The sequence below is a fragment of the Cladophialophora bantiana genome (assembly GCF_000835475.1).
Source record: "Cladophialophora bantiana CBS 173.52 unplaced genomic scaffold supercont1.3, whole genome shotgun sequence".
NCBI classification, from domain to species: Eukaryota; Fungi; Ascomycota; class Eurotiomycetes; order Chaetothyriales; family Herpotrichiellaceae; genus Cladophialophora; species Cladophialophora bantiana.
The window spans coordinates 2,043,258-2,060,011 of NW_015971577.1; the positions used below are offsets into that span (position 1 = coordinate 2,043,258).

A 16,754-nucleotide genomic window follows, 5' to 3' on the forward strand; every position below is an offset into this window, starting at 1 on the left:
GCAGTATCCCACCAAATCCCTCCTTTTAATCCTTGGAAAACCTCCATTGCCCCTTCAAAATGGTCCTTCCGAAGAGCAAAAACAGCGTGGGGCTGGGCAACAGCCTCATGAATGATCGTTTCGGACGAGGCAAAGGTTCGGACCGCAAGAAAGTGTCTCAACAAGGAGTAGTTAGGACAGACCACACAACAGGCCAAACATATGTAACAAATGCTGCAAAGGAAGCATCATGGGTGAAAATGCGCAGCGTTACCGAACAGGGTGCCCTCGACGAATTTCTTTCTACCGCCGAACTGGCTGGCACAGACTTCACCGCGGAGAAGATGAATAACGTCAAAATTATCCATTCGGACCAAAGAAACCCTTATCTGTTGAGTGCGGCGGAGGAGAGGGGTGCGAGGAAGAAACATGCTCAGAATAAGGGAAGGTTGACGGTGCCCAGGAGGCCGAAATGGGACGAGACAACAACCCCCCGGCAGCTTGACGAACAGGAAAGGGCGAGTCTGCTGGAATGGAGACGGGGGCTTGCCGAACTTCAAGAGAATGACGACTTGCTTATGACACCGTTCGAGAGGAACATTGAAGTATGGCGACAACTGTGGCGAGTAATCGAGCGGTCCGATCTAGTGGTACAGATTGTTGATGCTCGGAACCCACTCCTATTCCGAAGCGAAGACCTTGAGAAATACGTCAAAGAGGTTGATGCAAAAAAGCGAAATTTGTTGCTGGTCAACAAGGCGGATATGATGACTGAAGAGCAAAGAAGTGCATGGGCGGACTATTTCCACAAGCAAGGCATCAATTACAAATTCTTCTCGGCTCACTTGGCCAAGGAGATGAATGAAGGAAGAGATGCCCTGGAAGAGCTTGATGCACGGCAGATCCAGCAGCAGATTGATCGCACTTCGCCCGAGAAGGCGATGGTGAAGAATGTTCAAGATCTAAACTTGAAGGACGAAGAGGGAGAAGAATGGACCGACGAAGAGGAGGATGGAGAGTCGGAAGGTAAAGAATCACAGTTTGAAGGTCCAGAGGTCGGCTTGCGACTCGAAACTTCAGCCTCGTCACATCCTGACACTCAAATCCTCACTGTCGACGAGCTCGAATCCCTCTTCCTCGAAAACATTCCCAAGGATTCCACAGCAGCTGACAGAAAGACGACCATCGGCCTAGTTGGCTATCCGAACGTTGGCAAGTCCTCCACCATCAACGCCCTCCTCGGTTCCAAAAAAGTATCCGTCTCCTCCACCCCTGGCAAGACAAAACACTTTCAGACAATCCATCTTTCAGACCGCGTCATACTCTGCGACTGTCCCGGGTTAGTCTTTCCGAATTTCGCAACCACAAAAGCCGAGCTGGTCTGCAATGGCGTGTTGCCGATCGATCAATTGAGAGAGTACACTGGTCCCGCCGGGCTCGTTGCGCAACGCATTCCCCAAGCATTTCTCGAAAACGTGTATGGGATGAAAATTCACAACCGGCCCCTGGAGGAAGGTGGCACCGGCGTGCCCACCGCGTCAGAAATGCTAAGGGCGTACGCTCGCGCAAGGGGATTCGCTACAACGGGACCGGGAAGTCAACCAGACGAGTCACGCGCAGCGAGATATATCTTGAAGGACTATGTGAACGGGAAATTGCTTTACTGCCATCCTCCACCGTCGGGGGACCCGGAGACGGACACGGAGGCCTATGGAAAAGAATTCAATGAGAAGCTGTACGATTTCGCGCATTTGCCTGCAAAGAGACAGGCTTGGTTGATCGCGCACTCTGAAGAGTCAGGACTTGCAGAAGCGGAGGTCGAAGGACCATCGAACCCACTCCTCCAGCACCGTGCACCCGCCGCCCCTGTGGAGAAGGGCACCAGGGCGAAGCAACTGGATAAGGGCTTCTTCGGTCCCGGGTCCGGAAACGCAGGACATCTGACTATGCCCTTCAACCACCAATACACGGAACAAGGAAAGCAGCAGCTACAGCAGAAGCAGCTGACGGGCCGCAAGGCGAAGATGATGGCGGCGCTGGAAAAGGACGTCGATCCCGCCGAACTAAGGATGAGCAACAACAACAACAAGAAGCACTTCAAGGGTGCGCGGAGGAAAGCCAGGGCCGTTAGGGCCGGTAAAGACGACGACGACGACGACTGAATGAAGGACTTTATTTATCGAGTCTTGATTCATGGGTTAATGATGGTTTCACAATTGGGGGAAGAGAAATATATGGTTTTGGCCGTGCCGCCCAGGCTGGACAGGACAGGACCGAAAGGTCTCTCGAATATGACCTTTGGCTCCCTAGACCCTGCTCGTTTGTATCTTGTGTGTGATCACGGACACGAAATTGTAATATACCACCCTCTTTCGCATCGGGGTCTGCGTCTTTAGAAAGCGCCATCACAGCTGCACGTGCTTTTTCCAAGATACTTTCTCTCGTAGCTCGTCGAGCGTGGTATGTCCTCTCTTCTTGTGAATCGTATATCTTAGTGTTCATATTGTACAAACGCAGGCACAAGAAGAGCAAGAAGCCCAATCAAATTTCCCGGTTGGCGGTCCCAGGATATACAACAGCGCAAACCAGTTCCTAGTCGCCATTTTCTCATTTTTTTTTCGCTGGTCAATAGCGACGATCTAGTGCCGAAAAGATGGCAATGAGCCAGCAGCACGCACGCCCTGGTACATACGTTGTAGCACGATGTGCTCCATACTCAGGTATGGCGTGCTCGCTTACTGGCATTCTGGAGTCTCTCACCAGACTAAACCAAGAGGTCGAGACACGTCAACAATCTATCTCTTCCTCCCGGACAGCTCATCTGCTCAGAGAGAGAGAGAGAGAGAGAGAGAGAGAGAGAAAGGAAGGCGGAGATTGGAGGTTAATACTTACAAAGTAAAACAGGAACGGGATTGGCACCTATGCTAGCCCTAGAAATCCCAGCAGACTGCTTTCCCAGTGGATCCCGAGGTTGTGATACAGGGCCGGCGCGAACAGGGGGAAGGCCGCACCGAATGAGAAGCGCATGAATGCGGAACGGGCCATGACGGACGGGATTTCCGACGGGAATGCGTCGCGGAGATAGATCAGGACGGCATTGGCGATGATCAGGGCGCCGATGGCGAAGAAGCATGTGCCGATTATGGACATGATCCTTTTTTTGGGGAGATCAAAGTCAGGACTCAGAATGTTTCGAAGAGGGGCAGGAAAAAGTTGGTGAAATTATCTTACCAGTGCACATACTTTTAGGCGCTCCAGCCGAACCAGAAGAGACAAATGGGGATTGCGGTGGCCGTAATCATTGCGAGAACCAAACGCTGCTCGGACTTCATAATGTGACCACCTTCGTCAAACATCCTACCTTGTACTCCACGATCGTACCAGACGAATGGGAGAATGTAGAGAAGCGCTCCGACAAGAAGACCGAGGAACGACAATTCGGTTTGGCCTGGGTTAACCCGTAGACTCCTTCGAACACCAATGGGAACGACGTGAGCCAGATGAACAAGAGGCCGAAGATCAGCGCCACCCATGTGTGGAGGAGGAATACGAGCGGTTCAGTAAAGGTCAGGGTCCAAGGTTGGATGACAGTGAGGTACGCCACCTTTCTGACGGTGATGTGCTTGTAGGCGATCTCTCCTTCGCTCATGAGTACACTGTTGCCTGTCAGATGTCGGAGTCGATGTGCCCCTCGATACAGGATATTCCTTCAGTTGACCTCGGGCAGGAAGAAGAACAGCATGATGAGAGCAAATCCAGTAGATCCACATCAATTCCCACATGGTCCATCGCCAACCTTTAGACTGAGCCGCAAAGCCACCAAGAAGCGGGCCAAAGACAGGGCCAAAGATCTGGTTCAGGTTGATATATCACTTTCCAGCCACCTTAAGAGGTTACAGTACATACAGCTGCAACAACCCAGATCCCGATAGCCAGTCCACTCTTTCGCGGGGTGAATATTTCCGCCACGAAGGCGTCGTCAGTGGCAAGGGGCGGACACCTGTAATGGACCAAAAAAAGATAAGCATGGGAAGATCGACCGGCAAGGCGACCGGAATCTGGAGTAAGACAAAAGTGAGCAGTGTCCAAACATAAATTGGCGTCCTTCCAACAGCAGGAGCTTCGCTAAGTGACGCCAATGTCATTGGCCCTGGCCACACTGTCAGTATGAGGTGTACAAACACTGCCGACCTGGGGTATCAGACGGATCAAAAACGGCATTACCTAGTCCAAAACCCAGTACAAAAACTGTCAGCGGGAGTGTTTCCGGTACCTGGCCAATCCCAAACTCCTTCATGACACCCACAATACCAGCAGTATGGACAGACGATCCCACATAAAGTGCGAAGGTCAAGTAATACAGTCCAAATGTGATAGCGCATTTGGTGAGGATTGACCAATTGAGTGGGTTCTATATCGATGATCAAACGGATCGTATTGTATCTTGGGTTGTGGCCATTAAAGGGGAATCTCACCTCGGGATCGTCAGGTCCATACCAGCCAATAATATGCGAGTCTCGTCCTTTCTCAGCCAGTTCTCCATCGCTTGGATTCAGAGTGCTCGTTTTCGAAGCAGGTCTTTCCGGCGGCGACTTTCCCCCAGGAGTCGATGAGCCATCAATAAATCGTTCCAGAAAGGCAGGGTCTTTGGTCTCTTCGTGCGGCAGCAACTTGCCGTTCGACAAGTATCACACTAAGCGGCCGAAGAAGGAGTCGTGGATGAGGTGTGACATGGCTGCCGAATCCTTGAATCGTGATCAACTTCCTGAGCGCAGCATATCGAACAGCTCTACAAGAATCAGATATTCCCATATATGGTCTGCCTATCAAGGTGATGCTATCGTCATATTTGGCCCTTGCCGGCTTGGCTGTCGATGCTATTGGAATACCAACATGAAACTGATCTTGGGCGATCGAAATGTAGAGCAGACACTGCGTGAATGCGAAGTCAATATCCAACACGGTAACGAAGACATGGCCTTTATGATGTCAGAGTCCAGAATATAATGATTTTGTCTTTGTATTGGTCCATATTGTCGCCCAGCCTCGTTCCTTCGGTCGCCGAAAGCGACAGATTGGAGATCTTTGTGGAGAATGGGCAGGCGGAAAGCATACTCTCGCTTCCGCTTGAGCTAAGGACATTCAAGGTGTAAGATCAGTCGGCTACCGTATAGAGAGAGAGAGACCTAACTCTGGCCTCTAACGCACTTTGGAAGGGTCATCCGACTTCGACGATGGAAGAAGTCACAAGAGGAGTACTTTGAAGCCACGAGGCTGAGGAGCGCTAGCAACTGACGTCACTGGTCCTTGTATTTCAGCCTTGCAGGGCAGCAGGAAAGGCTCCCATCAAGCCATTCTGCCAGCTGCTGGGGTGCAACGCGGATCAGATCAACATCAAGCATCCATCCACTGGATGAGTATCTGCTGTTAAAGCCCAGTGGCCACACACCCTTCAGGCCAAATTGGGCATGCTTAGTTGACCAACATCAATCTTACCACTTGCTGCAGGAACCTGCCGGCAAATCAACACCTGTCCGATGGCTTTGCTCCTCGTCAAATGAACGTATGATCAGAGGATCTAAAGCCCATCTCGTCAGCGCCGCCCTTCCTTCGGCCCCGTTAGCCACGCCCCGAAGCTCGAGCACTACCGAGACACGTACTGTATCTATCGGGTTCAGCCAAGCTGGCTCGGTAGGTGACTCGGTATGTATTAATATTAGACTCTTAGTCAGCACCATATCGATCCCGAACGACACGGTTCCTGGGCCGCCTGAATGCTCAGCTTTGGGGCAACTTCATTCCGATGTTGTGACATTGCGGTGTTGGGGAGACCTCCTATCACAGACGCCCGATTCCCCTTCGTGTGCCATCTTGTCCTTTGTCTGCGCAGATTCGTTGGTTCTGTCCCGACTAACTTGCGCTGAACTATCCTTTGAGACAGCCCGTCTAGGCCCTGGCATACCATATTTGCTCTCCCTTGCACTCCGCTCGACCGACGACCTCTCACAGATTCTGCACGAAATGTCCAAAACGAACCGCATCAACCCAAACGTTAAGCGTGCGAAGACCGAGGAATGGTTTCCCAAATCCCCTGACGGCGCATACACCGGCGAGAAAGTTCCTTTCCATCCTCGCCGTCGGAACCCACTGTCACCGATAACCATCGTCCTATTACTTTTACTGGTACTTGCGGTTGGAGTCCTTGTCTGGAAACACGAACAGGCTGTCGCAGTCGCCGCAGAGAATTACCAGAAATTTACCGGCCAAGATTTGAAAGATACGGATCTATACAAGGTCATAGAGAAGGCGCAGAAGATGAAGTGGAAGAGGTCGGAGCTTTGACTATCTACATGTTTAAGGGCGGGTATTTACTTGCGAGAAGTGTCAAGTCAACTCGAGCTAGTTGTGAAAGAGGGAGCGTTCAGGCCGTGCAAGTGCGTTGGGGTCATCGGCGGTCCTCCACTTGTCCACAGGTACACTTGAAGGACTGCCGAGGAAAGTGGCATGTTTGTCAGGCATATCAACACACGCGGCGGTTATATATGGCTATTAGTACCCAAGCACTTGACCGGACCTAAGGTGAGGAGTACATGAGGGAGATGAATGTCGCTTTATGCTGAAGGACACTAGAATTTTGTCGCTCCAGAACGTGTTTGGTGTGAGCCCGAATGGTCCCAAAAGCAACCGAACTGTGTTAATTCCATTTATGAATTACAGCAGCAAATGTGTTGGATTCCTTTCCTGCCGTGTGCGTTGAACTAGATTGTAGCCTTATTGACGGCCACGCCGGAATTGTCATGTTCTCTGTTCAGCTCGTGCTAATCCCAAGGCGAATCTCTACTCGGCCTTCCTCATCCTTGAGATGACCTTCTGACCGTATGAAATCTCTTTTCTTCGCACGCAACGTGCAAAGACAACAAGTCCATATGGCCATGCAAAGTGGGCGGAAGCTTTGCAAGTGGTCGCAAGGTAGTTTCCCCATCATCGTCCCCTGCTGGCCGTCCAGAGCCTAGTCGGTCTGAATTCTGGCATCCGGGTGGACAAAAGGGTAGGTACACCTTCTTTGCTGCAAACACAAAGATTCTAACCCGGAGATTCAAGCCACTAATCCCATCACAGACAAGGCGAAGTCGAGGGGATTCTCAGCAGAAAAAGAGGGCGAGACCGCGGACAGCTCAGCCATTTCAAGTCACTCAGAGACTTCGAGGGTCCAGTTTCAATGGAGATCGAAACCGGCAGGTTTCGGCTGGAAACAGTCACCTAGTCTCTCGCTAATGGCATCGTGCAAGGGGTGGCCGGCTGTGCACTTTGATGCTTTGGCATCATCTTGCTGGGTTGCGATCGGATAACACGCACGGGATAGTCTGAGATGGTGATTCCAAGGGCCGGGCAACAGGTGAACCAGAGTAATCAAGGACCTGGTTTGGTGAAGTCAATAGATGTTCGTATCTTTGGCTAAATACCACGTACATGCAATCAGTTATTGCGTGCTCCTCGAGGCCCCACACAGTGACAAGGCTGCGGGATTTCAGGAGGGGCAAAGCGGTGCCCGCATGAACAAATCTCAACTGGCAGTATTCCACCTTGGCCAGGGCGAAAGGGAGGCCATGGATACAAAGGACCTATACTTCTTTGCGAATTCCTTGTCATTTCTTGAGTGTTTAATGCCAGAGATCGAGGCCAATATTCTCTGCACAAAATGCATTAACTGGAGAAGTTCATATGTGGGGCCTTGAGGTAACGCGCCAGGGGAAATGGGAATGCGAGAAGGATCGGAGGGGATGAGATAGCCACATAATAGGATAGGGTGACGATAGACCGGGATGTGAGTATCATACAGGATCGTGAGAGGCCAACGAGGAGGGACAATACAAGGCAATGAGTGTGCCCTTCGTTTCCTCGGCCCGCGAATTGCAACACCCGAGGATATCGTCCACCAGGCGCCCCCATTTCCCTTGAACATCGTGGGCAAGACCCAAGATCTAGCTGTACCTGTCTCGATAGAGGAGAGCGGCGATCAAGCCTCCCCGCGGAAAACGCGTACCAAGGGTCCATCTCACTGTCACCTTTTCCTTCTATTCCAGCCTACTGAGGTCCACAGCAGCACCTTGCAAATAATTAGTTAACAGTCCGGGGGGAAGTAGCGGACGAATCAAGCAGGCTTGGTCTGCCTTTTGCGGAGTAACATACATACATATACATTTGATGTATATAGAGATATAGAGAGATACCTCAGACAGCGACAGTGGAGCAATCTTTTTCTCGAAACGCTTGGGGACAGAACTAACCAGGACAGCAGCTTTTTCGTATATCAAGACCGGAGAAATTCAAAAGTCGAGGGCACGCCAAAATCAGAAAGGAGAAAAGAGAGGGGGAAAAAAAAAAGGGAAGATGCCGTACCAGTATGATGCCGAATACTACAAGGCCATTGAGCCAATGCTGGCCGCCATGGCCGCGGCGCCGAAACACCCACCCTACGACGTCGCCTCGCGTCGAAACGACATCGACGACATGTGGGAGGGCCTGATGCGGAACTGGCCTGCGGTCGAGGACGTCGAGGAGACAATTTTCAAGGTCGCGTCCTTTGACGGCGTCGAGATAAAGGTGCACCGCTTCGCGAAGAAAGGAGGTGCTGCTGCTACAGCATCGCCGTTGCCGGCCGTCGTGTACACGCACGGCGGAGGCTTCTTCTGCCTCAGCGTGCCTCTGTACCGCAAGCAGATCCAGAGCTACGTGACGCAGAGCGGCATCCCGTTCTTCGCCGTCGAATACCGGTCGCCGCCCGAGTTCCCCTTTCCGACGCCCGTCGAGGACTGCTACGCCGCGCTCAAGTGGGTGCATTCGACATCGGCTTCGCAGCTGGGCATCGACCCCGCACGCATCGCCATCATGGGCGACTCCGCCGGCGGCGGGCTCGCTGCGGGCGTGGCCATCATGGCGCGCGACAGGTACCTCGACCCTCCGCTGGCGCAACAGGTGCTCGTCAACGCGATGCTCGACGACCGAAACCAGGGCCGTTTCGAGGCCGCAAAACCTTTCCACACCTGGACCCCCGACGACAACCTCACCGGCTGGGCCGCGTACCTGGGCCGCGACCGCGCCGGCAAGCCTGACGTCGACGTCTCGCCTTACGCGGCACCCGCGCGCGTTGCGTCCGTCGCCGGCCTGCCGCCCTTGTACGCCGACGTGCCGGACCTGGACATCTTCAGGGATGAGAACATCAAGTACGTGGCCCGCCACGCCGAGGCCGATATCCCCGTCGAGATGCACGTCTATCCCGGCCTGCCGCACAGCTTTGAGTCGTTTGCGCCCAAGATATCGACGGCCAAAACCGCCGTGGCGAACAGGGTCAAGTTTATTTCCAAGCTTTGAATGTCCAATGTAAGAGGAAGCTTTGCCTCTCGAAGGTTGCAATGCTGCCTCTTTGAGATGTGTCGGTACTTGGTCTGGAGAGGAGGGGAAGAAAAAGACCGCAGTCGCTGGCAAGTTGAAGACTCAAGATATTGAATTCACCACGCTAAAGAGAATTGTGAGAACATTTTCACACCACAATTGCAATTGAACCTCTCCTCCTCCGCCTCTCCGCGGCAAGTAAAGGCGTCTCATGGTCGGCTACGTCCTCCACCTCCTCCACAGCTTCACCGTCTTCGCCGTCCTTGAGGTCCTGCTGGCCAAATACACGACTCATCTCCTTCCCCAGCGCGATACCCCTCGTCTCAGGCACGCAGAAGTAGTAGAATCCCATCCCCAGGACGTTGCAGAGGCCGTACAAGACAAAGGTCACCGGCCGAATGGAGGCGAGCAGGATGGACGTGATGGCCGCCACGATGATCTGGAACAACCACTGTGTGCACGTCGTGACCGCGCAGCATTGTGCGTTGATGTAAGAAGGGAAGATCTCGCTGCAGACGTTCCAGGCAATCGGCCCGCTCGAAACCCCGAATGCGATTGCGTACACGTAGACACTCATGACGCAAACCGTGGCGCGGACCATAGACGGGACGGTTCCATTGTCTGACGACTCTGGCATTGTTGCCGTACAACATCCCAGCACGAACATTGATGTAGCGCATATGCTGGTCCCCCAGAGGAGCCAAAAGCGGTTCCCGTAGATACGCACACAGACGAACATGAAGAGGAGCGCGGCGGCGAGCTTGGCGAAGCCGAATATTCCCGTCAGAAACAGGCACGCCGATACGCTTTCGAAGCCTGCTGTCAGAAAGATGATTGCCACATAATAATTCAGCGCGTTCATTCCCGACATGTTCTGTGCGACAAACAGGCCGACTCCGACGGTCAGGCGTTTGCGGATTGGATGGCTGAGTGCCTTACGGAGGAAATGCTGTTTGTGGATGGCTGGCCGACGTACGCCAGAGAGTACCGTCATGGAAATTTCTTTGGCCTCGAGCTTTACGCCCCTGTCGGTGATGGGCAGTCCTCGGAACCAGGACAGAGAATCCTCCACTTGATCGATGTTGTCCATAGCAGCGAGGTAGTGGGGTGTTTCATTGATATAGAGAGTGCCAAGAAGCAGAATGGTTCCAGGGAGCAGCTGAATGGCAACTGGGATCTGCCATTGTTGATCTGAAGCGTCCGCGATCACAGTGTTTGCAGCGTATGCTCCCCAGAAACGACGAGAGCACAGCCTTGGATCACCACTTGATAGCCAGACATGAGCATGCCAGCAACGGCAGCCGAAATGTAGAGGTTGAGCCTTGACATGTCGAGTACTTGCAGTGTCCGTTTTGGGCAGATCACATCGCACAGGATCAAGGGGCACCCAGGTATATAGGGACGGAACGCATCTATTTCAATACATAGACCGCAGGTTCAGAACCGACCTACCTGGAGAACATACATCCCTCTTCCATCTGCCGTCGGAACCTGAAGATGGCGCAATACGGCCCGCGCTACAACAGCCAACAAGCTGTGAACGAATTGCAACACACCCTCATCGACGTTGCGGGCATGGTATATGAAAAGACGAGGGGAAAATCGATAATGTTGGTGTAGTGGTTGCGACGAAAAAGACGGTCTTGACTTGGCGAGACGGTGAGATGGGTATGTTCGTGGTGGCGGAAGAATCTTTTTCCGCGGGGGCAATTGTCGGCGCAAGTCGACCATGTTGCTCTATCGCGCCGAGACCATCCCGAGACCGAAAATCTAGTCGTGGGAGTCTCGAGTCGGAAGGGTTCAGAACAGCTAGAGCACTGGCACAGTCCATAGCGAGCCCATAGCACGTCAACGCCGTCATTGCCGTCATTTGCCAATGGGTTTTGCATCTTCGGACTGCTTGCGTCGTGTCAATCGACAAAGACATCTTTCTGCCATAGGAGATATCAGAAGTTACATTTTCACCCCAACCGCCATATGCGCCTATTCAGATATTAGCACCGTTATGGAGGGACTGGACGGTTAAGTCAGTGAACAGTCTCAGCCACGTCGCGATTAGCGCGAGCCTTCGCCTGAGGGCTCTCTTGAACTGGTCCGTAGCCTTGCACCACCGTCAAAAACGCCTGCGGAAGTTGGAAGAGGTAAAAGGCAAACGGACTGCTAAACTTGTCAAGCCACGCTAATAAGGTCTTCCTCGAAGAGGTAAGAAACAGAGGATCTATATGGACCCTGAGCTATCAACCCTAAGGAATGCCACACAAAGAGGCAGCAGTGAGGTCTAGAATAGAGAGAGCGGCGGGAATAGACATGACTTTGCGAGACCATGTGGCATGAAAACCGACGCCACTCAATGTTGGTGGCGCCCGACTCTCACGGTCACATTAGGCGAAGTTTCTGTTGGAATACGAATTCCCTGTCGCTGTCGCTGTCGCTGTCGGCAGTCATTCCTCCTGGGCCCCTCTTCTTCAGAGCCTCGTGCGTTGCAGATTGTAATTCGCCTGATATCAAGTTACCATGTAATAAAGAATAGTCACTGTCTTTAATCCGTTCCGGGTGATTCAAGTTGTCCGACCAGTCAAAAAAAATGGAAGCATGTTGAAAGAATAACCACAATGCACAAAATGGACACCTCTCTCTTACTCTCAATAAAGCGACAGCCAGGCAATGCTATATTATCATCTAAGAACAATGTTGTGGAAGTTGACTTCAAACATCCATGGGTATGAATGTCGTCTTTCCTGACGGCAACAATTTTGGCATGTTGTTTCGGAGACTTGGTGAAAATTCTCGCCAATTACTGGGTAGATAGTTTCAAGTACTGGGTACCTGATGGTTGCGTACCCAGTACTGCCATTGGTGGCAACCTACCAGGTATTACAAGCGGTCAACCCACCCAAGTAGCGAAGAAGCATTCATAGGGAATATTCACAACCTGGAATGGCCACGTGCCAGTTATGCGCGAATCGGACGTACAAGAGGACGTCCAGATACAGGTCGATTTCCGTATGTGAGTATTAACTACAGTATGAGGAGTGGATACTCCTCGCCGGTCAAAGATGTTGACCCGTCCCAGTAACCGACACACATCTCGACTCAGCACAACAACCAGTCTCAATCCATCTTGCAACAGTGAAATGCATCCTTGTGCGTCATCTTCGTCTTCTGGGCCCTTTCGTCGTCGGGCCCTTGTTTGTGCTCTTTTTCCTACACCCCATGATCAAAAGGCTTTGCTACATATGCTTCATCAGCATGTTTTTCGCTTTGTTCCTGCGCGACTGTATAAAATGTCGCCCTGAGCTTGTTCTCACGTGCACTCTTGTGTAGGTTGACAGCAATCCGGCCGGAAAATATCCTGCTCACTCAAGAATCCGGCCGATATCTTGCCATTCGTATGGTATGTCTGCAGATAGAATGACTGGTCTCGAAAGGAAGCTGGTTGGGTATCTAGAAACGGGCAAGCCGACGGCGTATGAAGGACGGCGCAGAAGTAGCGTTCGGCGTGTTTGTGCAGATTCAGGATGCGGGGTGTTAATGGCAGATAAAGTGAATTGGACTTTATTGTCTCAGCAGATGGTATTGACCAGGCACGCATTTGCCCCAAGACATCCATCCAACCAACGAGTCGGGCTCAATTCTCATCAGAGTAGGAGTTCACCAATTCCTATTTCCTGCGCCATAAGAGCTCAAAAATGCCTCTAGCTCTCTGGTAGCTGCCACTTAAGATGTTTCGGAGGGGGCGTAGCATCTGCGACCAGTACAATGGGAGGCTTTGTTTGTATGCCATCCGATGAGGGCCCAAGAAGCACCGTGTCAATGGAATTGGCCGTGACCTCCACATTAGCTTCAGATCCAGTAGGCGCTTCTGTCCCGGCCAGCACCGGTGGGCTCGTACTAGGTCGTTCAATCAGACTGGGGTCGAATTGGGGATCTCCAAGTCTGTGACTATCCTCTTTGTCGTCGCCGTCCGATGAAGGATCCCCGAAGCTGACAGGCGTCGCTGGCGAGTACAAATCGGCGGGACTCAACGCGTTCTCAACTGAGTCCTCTGAAGGGAAGCGCCGATGGCCCTTTAAAATCCCCAGGCGCCTTCGCACTCCTCCCGCTGAGTTAGATCTTGACACTGGAGAATTCTGTGAGGGCGTGTCAGGGCTGGAGACATTAATAAATCGAGTACTCGGAGATCTGGACAAGACACTCTGCACCAGAGGCAGCTCAAGGTAGCTGTTCAAATTCCCCTTGGAGAACAACACCAACCCGAGGCATACCAAGATGAGAATCAACTGCAGGAAGGACATTCGCTTCTGAAAGATGACCTCGTCGGCAAGTACGCCGAGCCGGGCATTGATGGCGATGTTTTCCTGTTGATAGCGTTCGCGCTGCATCTCAAGCTCGATGACTGTCGACTGCCACAGCTGATCGTACTGTTGGCGGAATTCTCTGAGCTCATTGAGGACTGTTGTGTTGAGATGTTCGAGGAAGGACGTTGTTTTGGCCAGCTGTCTCTGCTCCACTCTGTGGAATGCATCTCGAAGTGCGCGGGATTGATCTTCTATGTATTGGAGGGACAGGGAAGAGTTTGATTCAAGCATTTGCAGACGCTTCTGAACCGACTTGAAAAACGACTCTTGCATTGTTGGGGCGGGGTGAGAAGCCTGCGTCGAGGACGCGGATGGTTTCAAACTGTTGCTGGTAGAGGGAACAGACGAAGCGTTGGCAGCTGCTGAATCAACCATAGAATCGGATTTAGACGTCGTGACTGACCCGTCCATGGATGTTATTGTGACATTGCCCGTTCCCATAGAACTCGGAACTCGGACATCCATACCAAATCTCGTAGCCTCCGTATCAGGGGACTGAGTGGCATGCTGCCGATCCAGAGCATCGGAAGTGGTGCTTGCATTGCCTTTTTTGGGTTTGCACATGTCGAGCGGATGGTTTTGATCTGCCAAATCATTGAAGATTCTCGACGAAAGCGCTGGCGAGGTGGAAATTGCGCCTTTATGAACTTCAAGGAGGCTTTGAGTGGTATTGAGAGAACCTTCCATCTGGGATGGATCCGATGTAGTTGCTGGATCAGCAGTCTTGATAGAGTTTTCGAGGACGTCGGCCTCGGTCAAAAGCTGCTCGGCCACTGCTTCCGGCACAAGTCTATCTTCTGCATTTTCGGCGCCTTCGTGGTCCACTTTACCGTCATCCTCCATTTGGACTGATTCAAGATCGTGCTTGTACTCCTCCAGCATTGTAGTTCCATGAACCCTTACGAGGCTGACGGGGCAGTAGAACTCATTGCCATAGTGAGTGAGAAATTCGATGCGCAGATATCGTGCCCAAATGACTGGATTCTCAACCAAGAATGCTTGGACCTCACGGGTGTTTCGAGCTTCAAAAGTCCCTAGTGTCTTCCACTTGTCGGGTTTCACTGGGTACTTGTCAGATACGCCTACTCGAAAAGTGTGGAAAGTTGAGCTGAAGAACTCGAAGTTTGCCAGCACAATAGTGTCGATTGAAATATCGTCGCACAGTTCCAGGATCAAGAATTTGTTCTGAGCCGAGCACTCGTTGAGCATGTAAGAGTCCTTGTTATTACCCAACACGGCCGAGGCGCTTCTTGCTTCCGGATTGGTCTTCAGAACATTGGCAGCGCAATCAAAAGAGGCATAGTTGAATCGTTCTTTGCAGGTTGTGCCAGCGTCTTTGCTCCTCGCACCGGCTCTCGGAGCACGCCCCGGTTCAATCTCGACCAAGCTGTCGCGGATCCCCTGATGCGCCCTGGGTTGGCCCGGGTTTGGAGGGTCGAGGGTGTCAGAAACAAAGCCGGAGAAGTCCAAATCTATTTCAGCATCGTCCCCCAAGGAGTCGAGGGAATCCCGCAAAGACGCGGGTCGTTTCCTCGGCTCTCGACCTTCGATTCCAGGTCCCTTGCCAATATGTTCAGACTGACCCGACTTTTTGAGATTCTCTCGCTTCCAGTCCTCAAAAGATAGGAATTTTCCGATTTCGAGCGGAGAATCCTCCTCCAACACATCATGACCTGTGCCTGAAGGAGTACCATGCACTTCGGTCTGGGAAGGAGCCGGAGTTGGCTGCTCCTGCCAGGTGTGCGCAGTTTGAACAGAGGAATTGATCTTGGATTGTGAATGAATGGTAGACAGGGCCAATGGGGAGGAAGTCGGATGAGAACTGTCAGACGCGGAAGAGGTAGAAGATGCGGGATTCTCGCTGGGAGAACCAGTGGGTTCGACGTTTGTGGACGTTACGTTCGTCTTCCGAGAAGATGCCAGGCATTGCTGAGGGAGACTATGAGTAATGTAGTTAACCGTGCGGAAAGGACAAGTGGAAGGCGTGATTGTTGTCGTGAATGAATTCGATGTACCCGCAACGAGGGGGACGAGGAGAAGTAAGACCAGCTCCGTAAATCGCATTATCAACGTTGTCCATGGAAGATGGCAAATTGAGACTCTGACGCCGAATGGATCATTCGTGTCAGCTCACAACTTTTCATCTCATCACCAGCCATGAGCACACCGCTCTGACAACAACTTCGGATTCCAGGTCGAAATCCAAGTCGGTCTGGTGGCCAGGCGAGTGCGCCAAGGGAACGGCACCTTTAGGCCAAGTCGTCATGCCGCTCTATGCGTTTCTGGCGCCTGGCAGTATTTATAGGGTCAAATCGAGTTTCGTTAAAGCAGCATAGCACCATTTCCCAATCGATCTTCCTCAACATCCTTCACCTCGACCTTCTTGCCTTCTCAATGATCCCCCGTGCCATCTCGAAGTCCCTCGAGCTCTCTACTGTTGAACACCAAGCACCTTCACTCGGCAAATGCTTGCATCATATTCCATCAGCTCACGGTACGAATGATTGCCTGTTCGTTAGGTGTCACTTCCGGTTCTAGATATATTTCTCCGATAACGCGCTCTGTGCACCCGCTCACAAGCAAACCAATCATGGACGCGATAAAGTCCCGGCCATATGGAGTCCAGTTCCGTGCAGACTACTCCGTACATGTTACAGAAACCTGGATGTTACATGGCGCGCATATTACTTCTTGGGACGCTAATAATCGCCAGAGCGCTCTTCTCGAATGAGTCTGAGAATCTGCCCGACCGAACAGAAAGGGTTGAAATCGTTCGCGTACGATCAAGCGACATCGCCATACGCCACGAGCGCTGAAATTATACTCTGTTTCCTCGATAATATTCCCTCTTGCTATTCTCGAGTGGTTGACGCAACTAACCGACGAGTGCGCTCGGTTCTTGTTCATGGTTGATTTCTGGACAGGAAACTTGTTCACGCCGAAAAGTCAGTTTTCCACCCACGGTATCATCTCCACACAGCATATGGCCTAGGTGATCTTTTCGCTCTGGAGAAATGGATCGTG

At 52.0% G+C, this 16,754-nt stretch overlaps 6 protein-coding genes across 6 annotated transcripts; 3 read left to right on the forward strand and 3 right to left on the reverse strand.

The window, feature by feature from the left end:
• Window positions 1–59: 59 nt before the first annotated feature.
• On the forward strand, window positions 60–2,141 carry Z519_02649 (uncharacterized protein; the record flags this gene model as incomplete). Its single annotated transcript, XM_016760405.1, has 1 exon — window positions 60–2,141. The coding sequence occupies one exon, from the start codon at window positions 60–62 to the stop codon at window positions 2,139–2,141; it is 2,082 nt and encodes a 693-aa protein (XP_016623926.1).
• Window positions 2,142–2,898: 757 nt separating this feature from the next.
• Window positions 2,899–3,628, reverse strand: Z519_02650 (uncharacterized protein; the record flags this gene model as incomplete). The annotated part of the gene is made up of 2 exons (XM_016760406.1): window positions 2,899–3,133; window positions 3,348–3,628. 2 exons carry the CDS (start codon window positions 3,626–3,628, stop codon window positions 2,899–2,901), a joined length of 516 nt encoding a protein of 171 aa, XP_016623927.1.
• Window positions 3,629–6,000: 2,372 nt separating this feature from the next.
• Z519_02651 (uncharacterized protein) lies at window positions 6,001–6,321 on the forward strand (the record flags this gene model as incomplete). Its single annotated transcript, XM_016760407.1, has 1 exon — window positions 6,001–6,321. One exon carries the CDS (start codon window positions 6,001–6,003, stop codon window positions 6,319–6,321), a length of 321 nt encoding a protein of 106 aa, XP_016623928.1.
• A 2,049-nt stretch (window positions 6,322–8,370) lies between these two features.
• On the forward strand, window positions 8,371–9,351 carry Z519_02652 (uncharacterized protein; the record flags this gene model as incomplete). Its single annotated transcript, XM_016760408.1, has 1 exon — window positions 8,371–9,351. The coding sequence occupies one exon, from the start codon at window positions 8,371–8,373 to the stop codon at window positions 9,349–9,351; it is 981 nt and encodes a 326-aa protein (XP_016623929.1).
• A 169-nt stretch (window positions 9,352–9,520) lies between these two features.
• Window positions 9,521–10,701, reverse strand: Z519_02653 (uncharacterized protein; the record flags this gene model as incomplete). Its single annotated transcript, XM_016760409.1, has 2 exons — window positions 9,521–10,563; window positions 10,623–10,701. The coding sequence occupies 2 exons, from the start codon at window positions 10,699–10,701 to the stop codon at window positions 9,521–9,523; spliced, it is 1,122 nt and encodes a 373-aa protein (XP_016623930.1).
• A 2,366-nt stretch (window positions 10,702–13,067) lies between these two features.
• Z519_02654 (uncharacterized protein) lies at window positions 13,068–15,794 on the reverse strand (the record flags this gene model as incomplete). Its single annotated transcript, XM_016760410.1, has 1 exon — window positions 13,068–15,794. The coding sequence occupies one exon, from the start codon at window positions 15,792–15,794 to the stop codon at window positions 13,068–13,070; it is 2,727 nt and encodes a 908-aa protein (XP_016623931.1).
• Between the last annotated feature and the right edge of the window lie 960 nt (window positions 15,795–16,754).